The sequence below is a fragment of the Xiphophorus couchianus genome, chromosome 13, assembly GCF_001444195.1.
Source record: "Xiphophorus couchianus chromosome 13, X_couchianus-1.0, whole genome shotgun sequence".
NCBI classification, from domain to species: domain Eukaryota; kingdom Metazoa; phylum Chordata; class Actinopteri; order Cyprinodontiformes; family Poeciliidae; genus Xiphophorus; species Xiphophorus couchianus.
The window spans coordinates 10650220-10670590 of record NC_040240.1 but is presented as its reverse complement, the minus strand read 5'-3'; the positions used below and the strand labels follow the sequence as shown (position 1 = coordinate 10670590).

Below are 20371 nucleotides of genomic sequence, written 5' to 3'. Positions count from 1 at the left end.
ACTTTATCTTTCTTTTCTCCTTCTCCTAAATAATCAGAGATGTTTTGTAACATCTTTGGATTGACTTTGAGCTTTCAGTGTCCTTCAGTTCACAAGTACATCAGTTACAGTAAACATGATGAATCTGAAATTATAAATATAAACCTATAAATATTTCCTATTTTTAAAGTACTCATTCCACTTTTAATCATTTTATTGCTTGTATATGATTACACCATATGTATGTGTGCAACATGTGTACATCAGCATGTAAAGTTATATTTGTGTATTTATATCCATGTACATATTGGATGTGTAGAAGTTGCTTTATGAGTTTGTGCACACCAGGTTATTACATGTTTTTCTCGCTTAAATTGTACAGGAAAATGACCAATATATATAGATGAAAAAGTTTCGAAACAACAACAACAACAACAACAACAACAATAATAATAATAATAATAATAATAATAATAAATATCCCCTGTAATCTTACTACTTAATATTTATGGTAAAAAAAAATCAATTACTGGTCAGGGTCAATGTCAATACAATTAGGCTTTTATTTTGAAAGGTCACATCGGAACCTGTGTGGACTTCGCGAGCCTTTCGCCACAGGCAGGTCAGGGAGAGCAAGAGAGCCCAGTTCGGAGGAGAGGATGTGGGTATGCTGACATCTGCACGCCAGCGGTTTAACTGGAAGACGACCGCAGGCGGGCGGACAGAAAAACGACCTTAGCGACTTCGGGACACTCTGAGAAATGTAACCTAACCGAGAAGGTAAGCTGAGCCCGTCTTCTTTGAACAGAAACCACTCCTCCCCCCCCCAACTGTCACCTTCATTTTATTAAGTTTGCTACAGGTTTCTCTCTTAACGTCGTTAAACTTTTTCTTCTTTTTTCCTTTCGCTAAGTTATAAAGTTTTTATAGTGGAAGAGCGTAAGGGAAGAAGTTAAGTATAATTGGAAATAGCCCTGAAGGATTTTGCAAACTCTAGATGAAACGTTTCGCTTCCGCATCACTTCTGCTGATGATTTTATAGATCTGGAGCGACGATGATCGTTAACGCAACGAACAGTCAAAGTTTTCTCCCCGCGACTTTTCTCCCCGTGACTCAGACAAATTGGGATCGTAACAGTGATTTAGTCTGACAGATCTCTGGACCTGTTGCTGAGCTGTTTGTGGAGACCGCAGCTGGACTGCTGTCTCATCGTTTAGTCTGCCTCTTCCTCTTCTTCCACTACCACATCCCCCTTTAATCCATTGCAACGTAGCAGAAATAAGCGAGAAACAATAAGAGCGTGATTGCATGATTAGATAGGTGCTGGGCTGAAAATTAAGAGTACTTACCATGAATGAATTTATGTATCACCTCTTTGTTTCGGTTTATTTTAATCTCTTTAAGAAAAGAGTCACTTTATTCAGCATATTTATTCACTAGAGTTTGATAGTCTTAAGATATTAAGACAGAAAGAAATCAGGTCAGACTTGTTTGTGTTGTCAAAAAATAAAAAAATCTGTGATCCACTTCTCCAAAAGTCTTTAAAAAAAGAAGAAAGAAAAGGAAAAAGATCAGCCAGGGTGTGAGAGACACATGCCTTCCTGTCAGCTGCTGCTCGTGCAACCTGTTCCACTGGTGCTTTTCTACGTGGATATGACGCCCTTTATAGCTGTTTGTCTTTCTCCTCTTGACTGATGAAGGATAAATGAGCCATAGACATTTCATGTGCCACACATACTGTTCATTCCAGGCTAACTAGGAAAAGCTGTGTGTGTTTGTGTGTGTGTGTGGTGGGGATTTCCTATAATGTCATGTTGTAAAATCCAAAATCAAGGCCTTCAATTTCTCTCATCGGTGGAAATGAGTGCAAATGTTAACGCATGTCTATCCGGTTTTCTGACCTTTTTAACAAAATCAAAAAAAAAAAAAGAGTCAGGATTAAAGCTGCATCCTGCTGGTCTCTTACAGAAAGCTTCCCGGTGTGGCTATCGGATTCACGGAGAGGGTGGAAGGTGTGATGGACGGCCAATAAAAGGGGGTTTTGTTTGCAGGCGTCTCCATTTTGAAACCTCAGGAGTCCAGAGTCCCCTGGCCAGAGTCCAGACTGGAGTGAAAGGGCTGCGCTGCTGCTTTAAAGAACACAGAGAAAATTAAGCTTCGTTTGTATCACGGTTCAACCAACGCTCACGTAGCAGCCTTACAATTTTCATCCTAATTGCTGCTCTTAGTTTGAAACCACAACAAAGCAAACAATTCTGACTATTTAATTTGTCTCTCGTGGAAATGGGAAACTGCTGGGCTCTTCTGTGCAAAAAGGGAAGCACTTTTGGCTTGTGCTGTGCATGCATGAGTACTACCACTAAGCCTGCCTGGCAGTGGTTAGCGCAACAGTAAATGTCAACCTGCTTTAATATTAATGCAAGCCAATTATGTGATTACTTTCAGTTCATTGTCAACCAGCTAAGTGGGCCATTTCTTTTTCTTTTTTACAACAACCTTCTTTTACACATTGCTACATTAAGCTCATCCGTCAGGCTTGGACGTCTGAAATTACTCAGTGTTTCACAAACTCAAGCTAATCCTGCTTTTAATTAGCAAAAGAAGATTTGTCCTTTTGCAAATATTTTTCGCAGCCTTTACTTTTTGGAAAGGCTGCGAAGTAGTTAAAGGAACTAAAAGAGAAACTCTACACGAGGTTCAGTTTTTTAAAATCTGAATTCAAACAAAAGCCTCGCTTAGCCCCTGCACAATAAGGCCGTCGGATTTGAGAGATTGTGTTGCATTTCAAAGGAAAAGAGTTGGAGAGGCTGAAACTGCAATCTTTTATCTTAGAATATTCTGGCGGCCATTGCAATTTCTTAAATAAAGCTGGAAGCAAATTTTTTATTTTATTTAGTTTTTGCAAAATTGTCAGTGTATCTCAAACAAGTAGAGCAACTTTACTTTTTTTTGTAATTCCTGCTTTATTTTATAAGATGGTCGTAGTTTCTAAGAGGCACATAAACGTGATGTGACACAACCGGTTTGTCTCACACACTCTTAAAAATGGGAAAGACAGGAGAACATGCCATTACAGTTGGGCAAACATATTTTGAGCTGTTCAAATCTGTTGTGCATGAAAATAGCTACTTTCTTGAATTTTCATACATATACGGTCCTAGCTTTTGGCTAGAAGAGACTAAGGTTGAGTTTTTTGGCCACAAACATTACATTACAGGCTTGAAACACCAAACAGGAGTAAATATTTGGGAAAACACTTCATGGATGTAGTGAAAGTTCTGTGATATTGTGGGCCTGCTTGTAGATACATTTCATAAACAAAAAACATCTGTTGTGGTTTTCCAAATCTGTGCTCAAATTCAAACACATAAATGAGTTTAGTCAAAATCTTTTCATAGATCTTGTGGACAGTTTCAAATTGAGCCCCCCCCCCCAAAAAAACAAAAAACATATGAGCTTTTTCGCAAGCGACTTAAAGCTTGTGAAGTACGTTTTAGTAATGACATGAATTGGAATAGGAACCACTTAATGATCCCTGTTGGGGAAAGCTTGAATAGGATGATTAGAAACCTTAGGTGAAAGATCAAAACTGTGCTATTTTCTACCCTCTTTTTGTGGAGCCTTGCTGTGAGGTCCTGTGGTTCTAGCTACATCAATATAATGAAGTTCATCAGGCTGGCAAACACTATTTCTCATTGGGGTGTATCGCACACTCGATTTGTTCGCCGCATCGCTGTAGTCTCCGCCATCATTCAGCCTCTTCCATCTGTGCAATTTCTACTTAATGAGCACTTTAGTCCTGCCCTGAGCGCGCGATTACGTTTATGATGTCGATGTTGATTACTGCTGGTTGGCTCGATTTGAGCTGTGTCCCCAAGGCGTGTGTGAAATTAGAAAGAGACCTAATCTTTCTGGGGAAAATGTGTTTTGTTCTTTTATCTGTTTTTCCGCATCTGTCAAGTGTAATAAATGTGTGTAAAATATTTTCATTCAGCTTTTTTTTTTTTCTCTTTTCTTTCCTTCAGATGGTTGTGTCCATACGGACACCCTAAAGCTCAGCCCGTCACGGTGCCTCTGCGGTGCTCGCCGTCATGAGGGGGCGCTGCTCCAGAAAGCTGGCCGTGTTGGCCAAGGCCGGCCTCTTGCTGTGGCTGCTGTGGCTGGGGTATCTTCTGCTGGAACGAGCGTCTTTCCCATCGTCTTCCTCTACAGAAGAAGATGAGGAGGAGCAAAACATCCAGGCCAGGCAGCTGGCTTTAGAAGAGAGCGGGATAGACGGGCAGCTGGCCAGGCCCGTCTATATTAAGCCTCCAGCAGACGCCAATGCGCCGGGGGAGTGGGGCCGGGCCACTCACCTCAACCTCAGTCCTGAAGAGAAGAAACAGGAAGAGGAGAGCGTGGAGCGGTACGCCATTAACATTTACGTCAGCGACAAGATCTCCCTCCATCGGCACATCCAGGACCACAGAATGAATGAGTGAGTAGGTTAAAATACCAGAATCACCTCTTAATTTGAAATGTGGCCCACAGAGTGGCGATGAGGGATAAGTAGGACTAAATACAGTTAGTTTACCTTTTCATCAGGTTTTATGAGAATTTCATTAAGGTACACACTTCCTGCTAAGCCCAATGTACTGTAGACTTGAGGGAGTCAGTACCGAGGGTCAAGTTTTAATATTTTGTTTTCAAACAACCACAGCAAAAATATCTATGAAATGGACCCCAGACAATAAAGCATAAATTATTGAGTTGTCAATAAAGTCTGACTTAATTCAACAATTGTCAGCTTAAAATGAAACCTTCTTTTTTATTACATGATTGCTGTTCATTCAGGCTGTGAGTGAAGATTGAGAGAAAGCAAGACTTTCATCAGGTAACAGAAAGACTGAAGAAAGTCCAACAGCGCTGTTACCATTTGTTCCTTGAGCTTTCAAACATTGTCTGTGATTTAAAATCTTTAGATTTAATAAAAACAAAAACACTACTATTGCTACTACTAAGACTACTGCTACTACAACTAATAATAATACATTATACTTTGAAGCACTGAAATTATTATTAGCAGGCTTTAAAACAACTGAAAATTAGAAATCAGCTAGGAAACTGGTTTACCTCTGCTGATGAAGTCAAACTACTGCATTTTTAAACTTTCCTAGTGTATGTTTAATTGGCCTCTGTTCCCCAAGCCAGAGAAGACCCTGTACGATGGCAAAGTGTTCTTTTGCCTCTGGCCAGACCTGGCTTTCACTGGAATCGGTATTCCATTGACAGATTGAAACAGTGCTGGAGGCTCCTGAGATGTAGCGCAGAGGTTTCTGAAGTTGGTTTAAGGTTTAAGGTTTAAGGTTTACTCCATCCTCAGCTATTCTTAGCTCGACATTTGTGATAAAACACAGAGTGCAACACCTTTTATTAGGAATTTCCCCTTCCGCCTTGCTTCGCTGGCTTCTGTCACTAATGAAAGTCAGATGTAGATGGAATGGATGGTAGAGTTTCTGTTATACTTAAATCTAATCTCCCCAAATCTTTTAAACAGTGTTGGCCTCAGTGACAAAGAAATAGACCCCCTATTCCACTGTGATACCTGTATAACCCAAAAGATGGACTGAAAGGAAACTTTTTTTGTTTTCTCCTCGTCAGTTTGAGGAAACTATGTGGGAGGTTCAATTCACACTGTGCTTAACTTGGAGATAGTGCTGATACGAGAGATATCCCTATCAAACACAACCAGTAGTCCTTGGAGAAACAATCTCTCTCAAACAAAGAATGACTCATGTCCTGAGAAACTGCTGACTTGCCATTTGGCAGGTGCACTTTTATCCCTTGTCAGAGTTTTAATACATATTTGAGTACCTGATGCGGGTAGGGTAGTAGAAGAGCTACGTCTGAAGAGAATTAACGTGTATAGGTGGGTGTATCGTTTTGGCTTGTAGGAGTTCCCGAGAGACTCATGAGATTTCTTTGTGGATGTGACAGAATACACAACAACTCCCTGGTCTGTGTTTAAAAAAATCTAAACTTGTTTTTCAGACTCGTTTTGTGGACAATAGGTGGAGTGATTTCTTATTAACACTTTGTAAAATGATATTATTTTACAACTAAGCTGAAACTGTCTAAATAGTTCTTGGAAATAATGAAAAAAAAATCCCATATACATACAGTTTTTAAAGCTGCAATTAACAATTATTCTACTGATTATTTTAAAAATCTATCAATTGTGTAAACAATTGGCACATTCTGCAGAGTTTTCATTTAACCAAGCCATATTTATACAATATTAGAAGTGCATTGAAAATGCAAGCAAACAAATATTTCAATTCCTTTTTTAAACAAGAAAATATTTTTTTTATTTTGTCAAACAGAGAAGGCATTATTTTAGCTTGATTATTTGTAGCAAAGGATGCATCTGCAAGTAAAAAAATTTTTTTTCTAACATCAACAATAACAATCGATTCATCACAATTACTTTGTTTAATAAGTTCAGCCTTATTACATAATATAAAATGTCTATTTTTTGTACAGTTTTGGCTTATTTACCGCGGTGAGTCTGTTGTTTTTTCACCATTTGGCCTTTAGAGTGTGTATTCTCCTTTAATGATTAATAGAATTAGTTGATGATTATCTCAATAGATCCATCACAATAAATCCAATGAATCATTTTGGACCTACATTATTTTGACTCGGAATATAATTCATCATCCCAAACGTTGTCCTGGAGGGACACAGAGTAGAGCCACTGCTCCTCCTTATTGAGAGGAGCCAGTTGAGGTGCTTCGGGCATCTTGTTAGGATGCCTCCTCGATGCCTTCCTGGTAAGGTGTTCTGGGCACGTCCCACTGGGATGAAACCCAGAGGAAGACCCAGGACACTCTGGAGAGACTAATGTTTCTTGGCTGGCCTGGGAATGCCTTGGGATTCCATTGGAATATCTGGTCCAAGTGACCAGGGAGAGGGAGGTCTGGGCTGCTCTTCTCAAGCAGCTTACCCCCACGACCTGATTCTGAATTAAGCAGTGTTGTATAAAGTACTGAAATCTCAGAGTCAAGTAAAAGTACAAGTACCTCTCCAAAATATGACTTTGGTAAAAGTCGAAGTCACTGACTGAAATGTTACTTGAGTTAAAGTCTTAAAGTATCTGAAACTTCTTGTACTTAAGTATGGAAATTACTGTAAAAATGGATGTACTCAAGTAATGTAATGAAAAGTACAAGTAAAAAGTAAAACAAAGCAAATGCAGTTTGAATGACATTTTTTATATTTTGGTAAACTTGTCAAATACACTTAAAATAATGTACACAACCAAGTGCAGGCAAAATTAAACCTGCTAATAGATATACCTGCAGGCATCATTTAGTTAAGAAAATTAGGTGCTTTACCTATAGCACAAGGTTAACTTAACCTGCTTTACAACTGAACCAGCTTCTTAGTAAACCCTCCAGGACAGAAAATACAAAGTTTTTGTAAGCCTCAAGTTTTCCCTTCAAGTAAGGTCAGTGCTGAAAATGAGAAAAATAAATAGTACCGAAAATGTGGCCAACATGAAGAAAAAGAGCTGTTACAATTACTCTACTTCACAAATCAGTGAATCAGTCAATGCTACAGTCAGTAGGTGGTGCACACAACTGGTCATTATGCAAAAGAAAAAAAGAATTGGGAGGGAAATGCAGCTTATTGGCATCTGAAGAGGGAGACCTTTTTTGTAAACCTGGTTTTGAACTTGCATGCCTTTCCTATATTCGTTAAATTTAGTCTAAATTGCTATCGCTATGGCTTCTGTCCCCCCTTGAACAGAGGAGTCTCGGTAGCCTGATACAGTCAACATTAAGCCTAAGCTAAATACACCACGTGTGGAACTGAAACAATGCCAAACAAAGTTCATTTATGGTCAACGTTTCAAAATACAGTAGTGCCTAGTGACCAAGCTATAGTTACTGAAACAGGAGGATTATAACCATTTCATAAGTTACCTCGATGTGTTTCTTCAAGTTGGACGGGGAGTTTTTGTAAGATAGAATTTCCACATCTTCGGGCAGGAATAACATAAACTGCATGCGCTACGACGAATCTTTAACACCCACGAAAGAGTGTATTGTGTTTAAATAAGGCCATGGGCTCTCATCACCAGCTGGTGGTTCCCCTGGAGCCGTGTCTGACGTAGTTGCAGTCGTTGTGGTCTCCGTCTCCTCCTCCATGTGGCTGCTGCTGATTGCGAGACTTGCTTTGTGTTTAATGGGAGAAGCGAAACAGGTGTATCCTATTGGTGGTGATCAACAAGCCCAGGTAAGCAGGCTACCGACTTTGTTCGGTAGCCTGCTTGCTACTTGCTAATCAGTAGGTGGGATCAAAACACTTGCGTTTCTCTCTCTCGCTTTTTTGTAACGAGTAACTAAACCACACATTGAAAATGTATCGGAGTAAAAGTACGCAATTAAGTTCGGAAATATAGTGAAGTAAAAGTGAAAGTCATCAAAAATTTTCATACTTGAGGAAAGTATGAAGTACTCCAAAATATACTTAAGTAAAGTAGTGAAGTATTTTTACTTCGTTACTATACAACACTGGAATTAAGTAGAAGAAAATGGATGAATGAATAACTGTTTGGACTGCTGAAAGGCTTTGAAAGCCAATACTTATTAGTCTTTGCCCTAAAAGGTGTGCAATTTAAAGTGTTAAGACAGAATTTATCAGTTGTATTTTTTACCTGCTGAACCTGCTGAGATTGATCGCATACCTATGAAGCGGTAGAATGTTAAAACTTTGACCTTTAAAAGTCATAATGCCTCTTGTGCATGAGAAGCAGCAAGTGCTGCTGCCGCAGTCCCATTTAGCATTACTTACTGTTTAGCATTTACCTTTTGAGGTGGATGCCTCTGCCAGAATGGCATCACACTCAAGCTGAATACGCTCCGGCATGCGAAGGCTGAAAAACAGCCCAGTCTGCTCATAACATTTAATAAGAATTAAAAATTATTTACTGATTAAATGCACAGATAGTGGAAAAACGTCTGTAGGCAGAAGCTGGAGTTTTTTTTGCATTGCAACTGATTTCATGAGACAAACAGAAAAAAAGATTAATTATCTAATTTTACAACTGCTGTCACCTCTTTACAACTTAAAGCAGTCTCTTGGTGTTTGTTTAATTATTTGTTACAATTTTATGTTTTAATTGGTTATAAGTTATCTTCCATCTTCTTTTTGTCTTTACGAGTGACTTAAACTCTTGTATCATATTACATCCATAAAACAGACAGTAAAACTTCCGTTTCCTTTCCAAATCCCTCACTTTGTTCTCATTCTCTGATCTTTCAAATTAAATCATTTCACATAAATTTTTTTTTTATCGATTTAGTTTTATTCCCGCTCCCCCTGATCTTCTTGACTCTTTTTATCTCTCTGTTTGCGCTCATTCCCGTTCTCTCTCCCAAAGTACCGGTGTGGTATGTTGCTTACCGCCCGTCCATATTTCTGCAACTCCTTATAGTTTTGATGACTGCCATCTGGGTTAAGACCAGACATCTTCTCCCAAGCAAAGGCATTAAAAAGAAAAGGGAAAAAAAATGGAGAGTGCAGATACTTTGTAAATACACTCTGAAGATGTATATATTATAGCTTACATGAACTCTGTCTTCCTCTCCACATGCGTACCTCAGATGCCGGGCTAAGAAGTTTGACTACCGACATTTACCCACCACCTCTGTGATCATCGCCTTCTACAATGAGGCCTGGTCCACTCTGCTGAGGACAATTCACAGCGTGCTGGAGACCACGCCTGCCATCCTGTTGAAGGAGATCATCCTAATTGATGACTTCAGTGACAGAGGTCTGAAACTCTCAACAAACCATCAGGTTGTTTTGCTGACTGAGATGCCAGAGTTCAAGTAGTAGCTCCGAATGAAATGCTTCTGCATGCACAGTCTTGCAAAAGTCTAAACGCTTTCACATATTGTCAAATCACAACCACAAATTTTATGCATGTTATTGGGTTTCTTTGTGATAGATCTACTCAAAATACCTCATAATTGTGGGATGGAAGGAAAATAACTTTTTTGAGAAAAAAATATTAAAATTGAAAAAATGTAAAGTGTGTTTGTATTTAACACCATTTCAAAAAGGCTTATGTCACTTTTGCAAGGTTCTATCAATTCCAAACGTAACTACAAGACTATCTTCTGATAGAAGTCAATAAACATATTTTTAATGAGAATGAGTTGTAGAGTAGGGCATTAAAAACATACGATGGTGCATATTTGAATCGAGCAGCTTTTGCAGAGTTATTTATTTTACCGCAGCTCTCGGCTCCAGCCTCGACTTGCCCCGTTCTTTGGTTTCATGCTTGTGTAAATGTGTAGTTTTGTTCTGATAGTCGTCTCCTATGTCAGGTCACATATACAACAACAACATAGTGTGAAATAGTCCAAACTTTCAGTGTGAGTATTCTTGACCTAGGGTGGAGTTTCTGCGATATAATTGCTATTCAGTGTAAGTGTACTCGGGCTTTTACAGAGCCTTTAGCTTCCTCACACAAATTTCATCAGTGAGTGGAATATCTGCTTTCAGCAGACATGCTTTAACTCTGGGAATGATCCGACTTCATGTCCGAAACTGGATATAGGAAGAGCTGGATGTCTGTCTGTCCTAATGGAATTAGGATTAGAACCCAGCTGGTCTAGTCTGTCGGAGACATTACACCATAATGATGACTTCAGGGAGTGCTGAGCCACTATGACATCGTTTCCGCCCCTCTAACCAATGTTACCAAGCTGAGTGCTAGACATGCCCCTCCGGAATCAAAAAATTTACTCCAGGGAGAAATTGACTCATACATTAAATACTTTTTCTTCAGTTTTCCAACCAACCAAACAGGGTGAATCGTAATGTTTTCGACTTAATTCTATTTTTCTACAGAAGACCAAGAAAAATAAATATCCCCAGTAACTCTTTTATGTTTATTTTTTTAACTCGGTATTGGTGCACGTCACATTCCGTGTCACAAGTATGTAACAAGTGGAGTTGGTGGTATTTTCAAAAATCATTTAGGATTAGTTCTTAGCTCTTGAGTCTCTTGAGCTTTTTGACATCTACAAATTGCTTTTTGGCTTAGTCTGGAGGAGGTAAAACATCTCATGGAAGCATGAATGATGAAGGATGCAATTTTAAGTTTCTTATACTAAGGTTGACTTCTTTGCAGTATTAAATTGGAATTGATTGCTTATTTTCTAGGCTTTCTAATAGTCTTTTTGAAGATTTAAAGCTCTTTGGAGATTTTCTGTTTTGTGTTTTCTTTGTTGTGTCACTTCTCATGTTTGTAACATTTTCTTGCTCAAAAGAGGCTCCTTAGCTCAAAGGAATTGAGCAGTTTTATGCTTGTAATGGCAGATAGCTGGGCAAAGAACCATTTTTTTTCTCAAACCACTTACTTGTCCTGTCCAGTGTCCTCATGGACCCATTGACTAACTTTTAAACATTTTTGGGTGACAGTCAGGGGAACCCTAGTGTCAGTACAGAATTACTTTAAAATAACTGGTTGCTTTAACAATTTGTAGGCCTGTTTAAATGTCTTTTGAGACAAAAGTAAACATTTCTAAAAAGAGTCAGGTATAAAAAGAAAGCATGTAAAAAAAAGTACAAATAAGATAATCAGAAAGTCAGAAAAACCTTTGCTCAAAACTGGTTTAACGTTCTACAAGAAAATGTGTCTATTTAGAAGCAAAGTACAAATAATGAGAACTTAAAACATTGTTTGTGGTACTTTATGCTTTTTGAAATAGCTTTGTTGGGGTTTGTAATGTTCCTTAACGCTAGGAGACAGAAGTGTAACAATCATCTCAAAGTTGAAGTCGGTGTTTTAAAAAAAAAAAAGTAGCATAAAAATAAATTATTGTACTTTAATGATAGACCAGGTGTTTTGTTTTTAACAGGCTACCTGAAATCCCAGCTTGCTGAATACATCAGCAATCTGCAACGTGTGCGGCTCATTCGCACAAACAAAAGGGAAGGGCTAGTACGCGCACGTCTCATTGGCGCCACCTACGCTACGGGGGATGTCCTGACATTTCTCGATTGCCACTGTGAGTGTGTCCCAGGCTGGATCGAGCCCCTGCTGGAAAGGTAACTAATTAAGTTCAGTTTGATCTTTCTGAGAAGTCTAAAGACAAATTATTGAAACCATTTTCTAAACTAAAATTGCATTTTCTTGTCATGTCATGTAGGATTGCTCAGAACGCCAGCACCATCGTCTGCCCTGTGATCGACACCATTGACTGGAACAACTTTGAGTTTTACATGCAGACAGATGAGCCGATGATTGGAGGCTTTGACTGGAGACTCACCTTTCAGTGGCACTCTGTTCCTGAAGCGGATCGCCAGAAGCGAAAGTCTCGCATTGAGCCCATCAGGTTAGATTGAGCATGGGGCCTTTCAAAGGCTGCTTGCATACACAATTATTTCACCCCAACAGCATATAAAAAAGGCAGAGATTGGCTTTTTAAAACCTCAAGGAAGCACACAGTACTAACTTTTTTTTTTATCATATACACAAAAAATATATCTGTCTCCTAACAGGTCTCCAACTATGGCAGGTGGATTATTTGCTGTAAGCAAAGCCTTTTTTGAATACCTTGGCACATATGACATGGGCATGGAGGTGTGGGGAGGAGAAAACCTGGAACTTTCTTTCAGAGTGAGTTATGCTTTCTAGATGACAGTGTAAACAACCATTGCTATTTAAGAGTGAGGACTGTCTTTTTTGATGAATACAGCTGAAACCAGTTGAAACTTTTTGCTTTCTGTCTGACATTAACTCAGACTTAACTTTTCCTATTTTCAGTCAGTTATGTGTACCTAAAATATTTCCATTTTCCAAATGCCAGACTAATGAGACAAAGTTGTACTATTGTCTTTAAATGTATAATTGTATGACAGGAATACTATGGCTTTAAACAATTTGGAAAATATTGGTCCAGTGTCTCTAGGCATCAGTTTAAAGTTTGTGGTTGTCATGTAGATTTAAATGGGTCTTTAAATCTCAAATTGACACTAGGGATACAACCAATCCCTAGTTGTATCTGTAGGGATTAGGGATACTAGTAAATACGTCACTTGTATTTGCAAGTGATGTAAATATAACAATTCAATGCCTTGAAGTTGCAAGCACAAGCAGTTTTTGGGCAGAGCTAAAAAAAAAAATAGTTGTACGAGGTAGTCTGAAAACCTACTTCAGTTACATCTGTTCCGTCTGGAAGAAAGAGTCAAAAGTCCAGCAAACTGTTGTAAAAGTCAATTAAAAGATAATTCTTGCAAATACTAGATAAATTAATGCAAACTTCTAAATATGAAGAAAACAACAACAAAGAAAAAAGAAAACAAAAAAATCCTCCTTTGCTTTTTGGTAATCTTAACTGACCTGAGACGGGGAAAACTTTATTCTGATTGAACTTCAAACAGTGCGAACGAATTGATTGTGTCTCGTTTTATATAGTGCATGTAAACTCCTGGTTTCAATGGTAAGTCCATGATTCATCAGTATGAATACTAACAGTCACTGCTGCGTTGGCGTTAGAAAGATTCATGTTAGTTTTAGATCACAGTGAGGTCTGACCTCTGAAAGTAATGACATTATAATTTCGCTTTGCTTTAGAAATGTATGAGTCAGCCCGAAAAATAAAGATTTCAGACTGCTTGTGAAATTGTGGATGTATCCTCTCTTGCTGTGAAGATGAATGAGTGAGGTGATATGTATGTGAAGAAGAAAATGCCACCCTCTGGGACTTGTTGCTATGCATATTTAATGTTCTTTGAATTGGTTTTTTGGCTCTAAAATACCAAAGCAGGGGGCGATTTTCTGACAGATTGATGATAGAGAGCATTTTAACACATTTTGTTCAGAAGAATTTATCACTACAAAATCAAGGAAATGGTAGAAGATCTCACTATGTTCCAATGCAAATCAGGCACTTTTTGTATCTCAAGATTTTGAGCTGGAAATCAGCCGATTCAGCTTCTGATTACAGGAGGATCTGGAGATATATCTGATTCCAATAAAAAAAATGTAATTTACAATATTTATAATTTTAAAAAATATCCAAAATAATCTACTAAGTGATTGTGAATAAAATAAAAATAGGCAAAGATAATAAAAACATTTAAATGATAACATTTATGTTAAATTCTAATAATTTTTAGAATGAACAGAGAGCTATGTTCGACTACGTTGTCTTTCTTTTCTGGCACCCACAGGTGTGGCAGTGTGGCGGCAGTCTGGAGATCCATCCCTGCTCCCACGTTGGCCATGTGTTCCCTAAAAAGGCCCCATACGCACGACCCAACTTCCTCCAGAATACTGTACGGGCCGCAGAGGTTTGGATGGGCTCCTACAAGCAGCACTTCTACAACAGGAACCCTCCAGCCAGAAAGGTTTGACGCTCAAATTCAAAATATTTCTAACATATTTCCTTATAATATTTAACCGTTAGCTAATATTTGTTCAGCTGTTACTGGATAGAAGGCTCCAAGTGATCCTCGGTCTACTTTCTAGCAGCATGTTAATGTTCCACAGAGAGCAGCTTACACTTGACGTCAGATTTTGATATTTAATTTGATATAATTCACCGGCCAGCATGTGATCTCACCCCGTCTGCCTCACCAGGTCAGGCCTGGGTATCTGCATGGGCGTGCACGTGTGGGCGTGTGTGTGTGTGGGGGTGTGTGGGTGTGAGTGTGTGCGGTGGCTCTCAGGTCTCAAAGTTAGGCGACATGAAAAATTCATGAATCTCAGTTACACCTTTCTGAAAAAAACATATATTATTAATGTTGGGGATCTTTGATCAAACAATAAATTACCTGGTCAGGGGGAGATTGAACACAGCAGTGCTAGACTTGATCTCCTGCTGTTTGTAAAAGGAGCTCTAAACATGCCATTGGTTCTGATTGGTGTGGTAATAATAGCTGTATAACTTTCATTGGGTACAATTATTCCATCAGTCGGATAACAACTTTGCAGGATTTTCCACAGGCATTTGTGGTGCCCTTTGACTATTCTAGTGAATATGAGAGATGTTAACATGTAGAGTTCTACAAAAGATAAAAATCAATAAAAAGCACTTAACTAATTAAAAAAAAAATTACTGAAACTTGTGGTAAAGATGCATTTTTTTTTCTTTGTGTCTGAACCCTTGGGAAAACAGAAAGTTATTGACTACAATTTAAAACTTTATAGAAGTTGCTATGGCCGTTTTATAGATCTTGTTTGTTTTTTTAAAATCAAACAAACATACTCAAATTAAGTAGTGTTTTTCTAATTGCCTCAATATGCTGTGTAATTAAAATATGAATACATTTAAAGAGTATTTGCATATCTCTACTGTGAAGGTTGTTGTGCATTAATCACTATTTTCCTTCCAGCAAATTTCACTTTTAGTCTATTCTTCAAATATTAGATAAAGCAGCTAAATCTGCCTTGTGTTTCTGCAACACATTGATATGCCATTCCACCCTCAGGTAAAACAAAGGCCTGGGGTGTGTGAGGGTTATAATTGCTTTAGGTGGAGCCCAACGACTTTATGCACACCTGCACATTTTGTCCTGAGGACCTGAAACAATTGTGGTTGTAGAATCGCCCGGCTCAGCCGTCATATCCAGGATGTTAATATTTGCTTTCTGGATCTCAGTGTTTTTTTTTTCTTTTAAATAGTAAACATTAGAAAAGGTAAACACAGTGGCTCTCAAAAGTGGACACACCACTGGTAAATCTCAAGGTTGAACTTGATCAACTTTTTTCACATCCGGTACGACTTATATTTTGTGTTATAGTGCACAGCCTTATCTGATGCGCCTTTTATTTCAATCTCGGCATCCATTTTTGTTTGCCACATGTTCAGTCAGTCTCGCTTGACCTTTCCTAAACTTGCATTTTCCTCTCGTGAATACTTGCTTTTGTTTAATTATGTGTGATTTTGGACAAACTTTGATGCTGAGTAAGGAAATACCTTCTGATGTTAAATTTTCTAGCTGAATATTTTGAGTCAAAACCTCCTGGTATTCAGAACGCATCAAAAGTTAATTTGGGTTGATGAAGACACTAACTTGCATCAAAATAAAAGATACAAGTTAAAAGAGTACACACAGCAAATAACGCCAATCTCTGCAGGAGAACTACGGAGACATCTCGCAGAGGGAGCAGCTGAGGGACAAGCTGAAATGCAAAAGCTTTGAATGGTATTTGAAGAACATCTACCCAGATCTACACGTCCCTGAGGACCGGGAAGGCTGGCACGGGGCTGTAAGTCTCTGATAATTTTCTGTTTTATTCCAGTATATGTTTTACCATGTTTGAGCAGAAGCTTTGTATCGTTTTACACTGTTTCTTACACAAGATCTAGTCATAAGAGATGCGAAGAGATTAAGACAAACTGTTTTTGAAGGTAGTTGATTGGATAGGTGTGTCCTGATTGGAAAACAAGCAAACAGTAGGTAGAAACCTGTTTTTTTTTTTTTTCTCTGTGTTTGGCCTCTCTGTAGGACCTGCCTGTAGAGAGTCAATCACAGGAGTCAATCTACAGTGTCACCTCTTTATTGTTACTGAAAATAGTTTTTTTTTTCTGTTCAGGTACGCAACTCGGGGTTGCAATCGGAGTGTCTTGATTACAACGCTCCAGATCACAGTCCCACTGGAGCCCATCTTTCTCTGTTTGGCTGCCATGGCCAGGGAGGCAACCAGGTAATGATTAGTTTCTCTGTCGCTCTCTGTTGCCCATTACAAAGTGGAACATAAGTGTTTTCTGCTCAAACCAAAGTCCACCGCGCTGTCAATTCACAGATAGTTTTTAATCTGAATCCTGCCAGGCAGCAGATTATTTGTCTATCATGTTTACTTAATGCTTGAATCAGACAAAATTCTGATTTTTGTCTGATTCAGGTGGAAGACATTTTTTTATCTTCCACCTGCTTGAAATCTTGGATTTTGCTTCACCACATCAGCTGTCCTCAGTCACAAATAGAAATGTGGCACTGAAAATCAATGTCTTAAAAGCTCCCTTGTGAAATAAAAACCTGAGAACCCTCCAGCAACCACCTCCTGTTCTCCCATGCCTGGCCCACATAAGAACCACGTTCCATTTAAAAGATACATGAGCCTCGCAGTTAGAGCGAGTGGCACCGCCTGGATAAACAAGTCAGAAGCCAGAAACAGTGGGCCACAAGTGAGCCTTTTAATTGGAAATGAGCGTCGCAGGCCTCGATGCATCTGAAAGATGGATGAGATGTGAAGAGGAGGATGAGGAAGTATGAAGATTGATTACCTGACCCTCTGTTTAAAGGGTAACCCAGGGAGCGTGGCATCTTTTGTTCCGCCAGGTCAGTTTGTTGAAATGACACCCGAGGGGAAGAGTCGGGGTTTGTCTTCATGTCCGTTTGATTGAGAGGGCCAAGCCCTTCTCACTGCCGATGAGCTCACTTGTCACAAAGACACACACACCATACGTAAAGCCTGCCGCAATAAGCAGTTACTCAATTACTCACATGAAAATTAAAAGTAGCTCAATAATTTCCATTCTGAGGATAAATATTTTTTGAAGGGCAATTTTGCTTCGAGAGATATCATAATTCCATTTTTTATAGTTTCTGTTGTGAGTGGTTTTTATTTACATGTTCTTTATTATTTTTGGTTGTTGTGTTTTGATTTGGATGATTAAAATATTGTCCAGCTAAGTGTTAAGTGTTCTCTACCAATTTAAAATGTTTTGGTCTTTGAGGGGATGAACTGTCTAAGACCAATAAATAATTTGGGTCCAGTAAAACGTTTTATCGTTTTACTGGACCATACAGCACTGAAATAAACACCAAGCGCTTCCTTTCGACTCATTCAATGTCGATCCAGTGAGATGTCTTACAAGAATTTCTATCTTAGATGTTGGCTTACATAATTCGCATCTAGAGACTGAAACATTCGGCAATTTTTATTGTAAAACAGCTGAGGCTCAGTCAGATTTTGAACATCAACATTTGTGAACATCAATTTTAGAATCGTTTCTCAGATTCTTAGTTGGATTTAGGTCATAACAGGCTTAACCCACCATATATTTAGCTCTATATTCATCCTCACATGAACTCTGATACGCTTTGCAGTCCTTTCTGAATAAAAATGTCCTCACAGCACGATGCCATCGAAACCATGTTTCACTGTGTCAACAGTGTGTTCAAAAGTTCAAGGGATGTGAATACTTTAGCTGTTGCGAAATAGTTACATAGCGTGTCTTTCTTTTTTTTTCAGTACTTTGAATACACTTCCCAGAAGGAGATCCGTTTCAACTCGGTGACAGAGCTGTGTGCTGAGGTACTTGAGGGACAAACCTCCATCGGAATGAGACACTGTCCTCACGACGGGGAAGCAAAGCCTCCCAGCATCATATGGGATTTCAAACAGGTGAGAGGTTGTTTTTCCAGCAGATAAGAGCTCTCTCTCCATTTCTGCACATATTGCATACAAGGCGATGCTTTCATCCTACCTGATCCCCTGCGCCCCCTTCTCTTCGTTCCCTTCAGGATGGGACCATCTACCACTCTCATTCAGACATGTGCGTGACAGCTTACCGCACGACAGAGGGACGCACGGACGCACAGATGAGGCGGTGCAACCCGGCCGACCGGAACCAGCAGTGGAAGTTTGAGTGGTAGAAAGAGGAATTAAGACTTTACCGGGAAAACTCAAGTGACCTTCTGTGACCTTTGTGCAATTACTACACTGGTGGGCTTTTCCGTTACCCACGACTTCCTCACTCTCCGTGTTTGCATTGGATCGAACTGGGAATGGCAAACAGAAAGGTCTTGAAAATGTCACTTTAAGCCACCGATTTGCTCTGCTGATTGCTTGAATGAGTGCAGAGTTGCTGAGAATTTCAATTTTATTTGAACCCTTTAAAAAAAAACAAAAACTGTTTTATTCAAGTGCCTGTGCAACAATAATGGAGGACATTACAAACCTGGGATTTCTTGCTACAGAGTTGACTGTTTGGCACAAGAATCAAGAAGATTAATATAATTAATTCTTGAATTAGCTGCAAAGTCAAACTGCACTGCAATGTTTTTATGTGGAATTTATTTCTCGTTATTTCCTGTTTAATTCTTTTGCTTATGTATGCAGTCGTCAAATTATGTAGAATGTAAGAATGTTGGCTGCTAAACGAAGAGCTCGGAATGTAAGGTCACCTGCATTTTGCACTGCACCGGTGATTTCCTAACATGCCCCATCATGTGAGAGGAAGAGGGAGAATGAAGGAGGGAGCGTGCTGTTGTCATACTACACTTGCCCCTCAACTCTATCTCCTGCCTGTGGTGCCAGTTTTACAGCAGAGTTCTGCCTGAACAAGACTTGAAGAATTCATTAAGTTCTGGAACTGAGGAACGTTTCGCCCCAGAGAGCTTAGTGATTTGACAGGAATGTTGTTATCTATTCTTACCTGGTGTGTTCGTCTAAGAATGCCCTTTTGTCTCACCTGTCGCTCTGTCTGAGGAAAACCCGTCATCCTAAAATATCCGTGTGTGCCAAAATGCAAAGTGCCAGCTTGTGTGGAATTTATTTTGGGGCATTTTTTAAAATGGAAAATAATAAACTGTATTATGTTTTGTAAAAAAAAAAATAACAACAAAAAAAGCCTTAAAGGGGAGCACCTATACGTGCCTTGTTTTCTGAAACTCTTGTGTTTGAACTGTACTTGAAAGTCCATCCAAAAGACTCTATCCTGACAAAATGTTTTAGGTTTTGTTAGAATTTGATCCAGATACAGTGCACCTTCTGTTGAGACTGCAAGCCAGTATCTTTTTTTTTTTTGACTCAATGTTTTAGCCTAACTGCCTTTGTGAGTATAGGATATTCACTCGGTACAGTTGGGAACATTTACAGTGGCTTCTGTGTAGGGTTGTCTTTGTAAATAACTTTCGGTTTAAGGGACCAAAGGGGGCAGTGCTAATGTAAAGCTCTGAAACTACTGAAAACGTAAAAGATAATTGCATCACTTTAAATGGATTGGATGGATTAAAGGGAAAGGGGTGCACGTGATTAAATTTATTAGGATTAATAAATAAAAATCTAACCACGGATACCATTTATATTTTGCCTTTACCGTCTCTTCTGTCTATTCACATTCACTCTGCACACACCACGCTTAATAAAACTCTAGTATGTGTGCAGATGTTGTATTTTTCTTAAGTTCTTTTTAGTGAAGAAAAACACATCTTCCCAAAAACACTTGGGAAGATGTGTCTTGGATGGTTTGTATCCATGTGCAAAAAAACGAAAAGCATACAATGTGCTGATTTCTGTTGCTCTCACATACATCACGTGGATGTCACCATTCATAGCTGTTTACCACCACCTACTGACAACAGAGCATATAACAC

At 39.0% G+C, this 20371-nt stretch overlaps 1 protein-coding gene across 1 annotated transcript; it reads left to right on the top strand.

Annotated features, from left to right (window-relative positions):
• The first annotated feature begins 540 nt into the window (after window positions 1-540).
• poc1bl (POC1 centriolar protein homolog B (Chlamydomonas), like) lies at window positions 541-20080 on the top strand. Its single transcript, XM_028036206.1, has 11 exons — window positions 541-759; window positions 4006-4457; window positions 9631-9800; window positions 11899-12088; window positions 12190-12375; window positions 12542-12659; window positions 14216-14392; window positions 16125-16256; window positions 16584-16694; window positions 18246-18398; window positions 18518-20080. Exons 2-11 carry the CDS (start codon window positions 4072-4074, stop codon window positions 18647-18649), a joined length of 1755 nt encoding a protein of 584 aa, XP_027892007.1. The 5' UTR covers window positions 541-759; window positions 4006-4071; the 3' UTR covers window positions 18650-20080.
• Window positions 20081-20371: the final 291 nt, after the last annotated feature.

Excerpts from the sequence above, each read along its gene's own strand:
- poc1bl (XM_028036206.1), top strand. The coding sequence starts at position 4,072 with ATGAGGGGGCGCTGCTCCAGAAAGCTGGCCGTGTTGGCCAAGGCCGGC. Across the intron at positions 14,393-16,124 it reads GGAACCCTCCAGCCAGAAAG|GAGAACTACGGAGACATCTC; the intron begins GTTTGACGCTCA and ends CAATCTCTGCAG. Across the intron at positions 18,399-18,517 it reads TCATATGGGATTTCAAACAG|GATGGGACCATCTACCACTC; the intron begins GTGAGAGGTTGT and ends CGTTCCCTTCAG.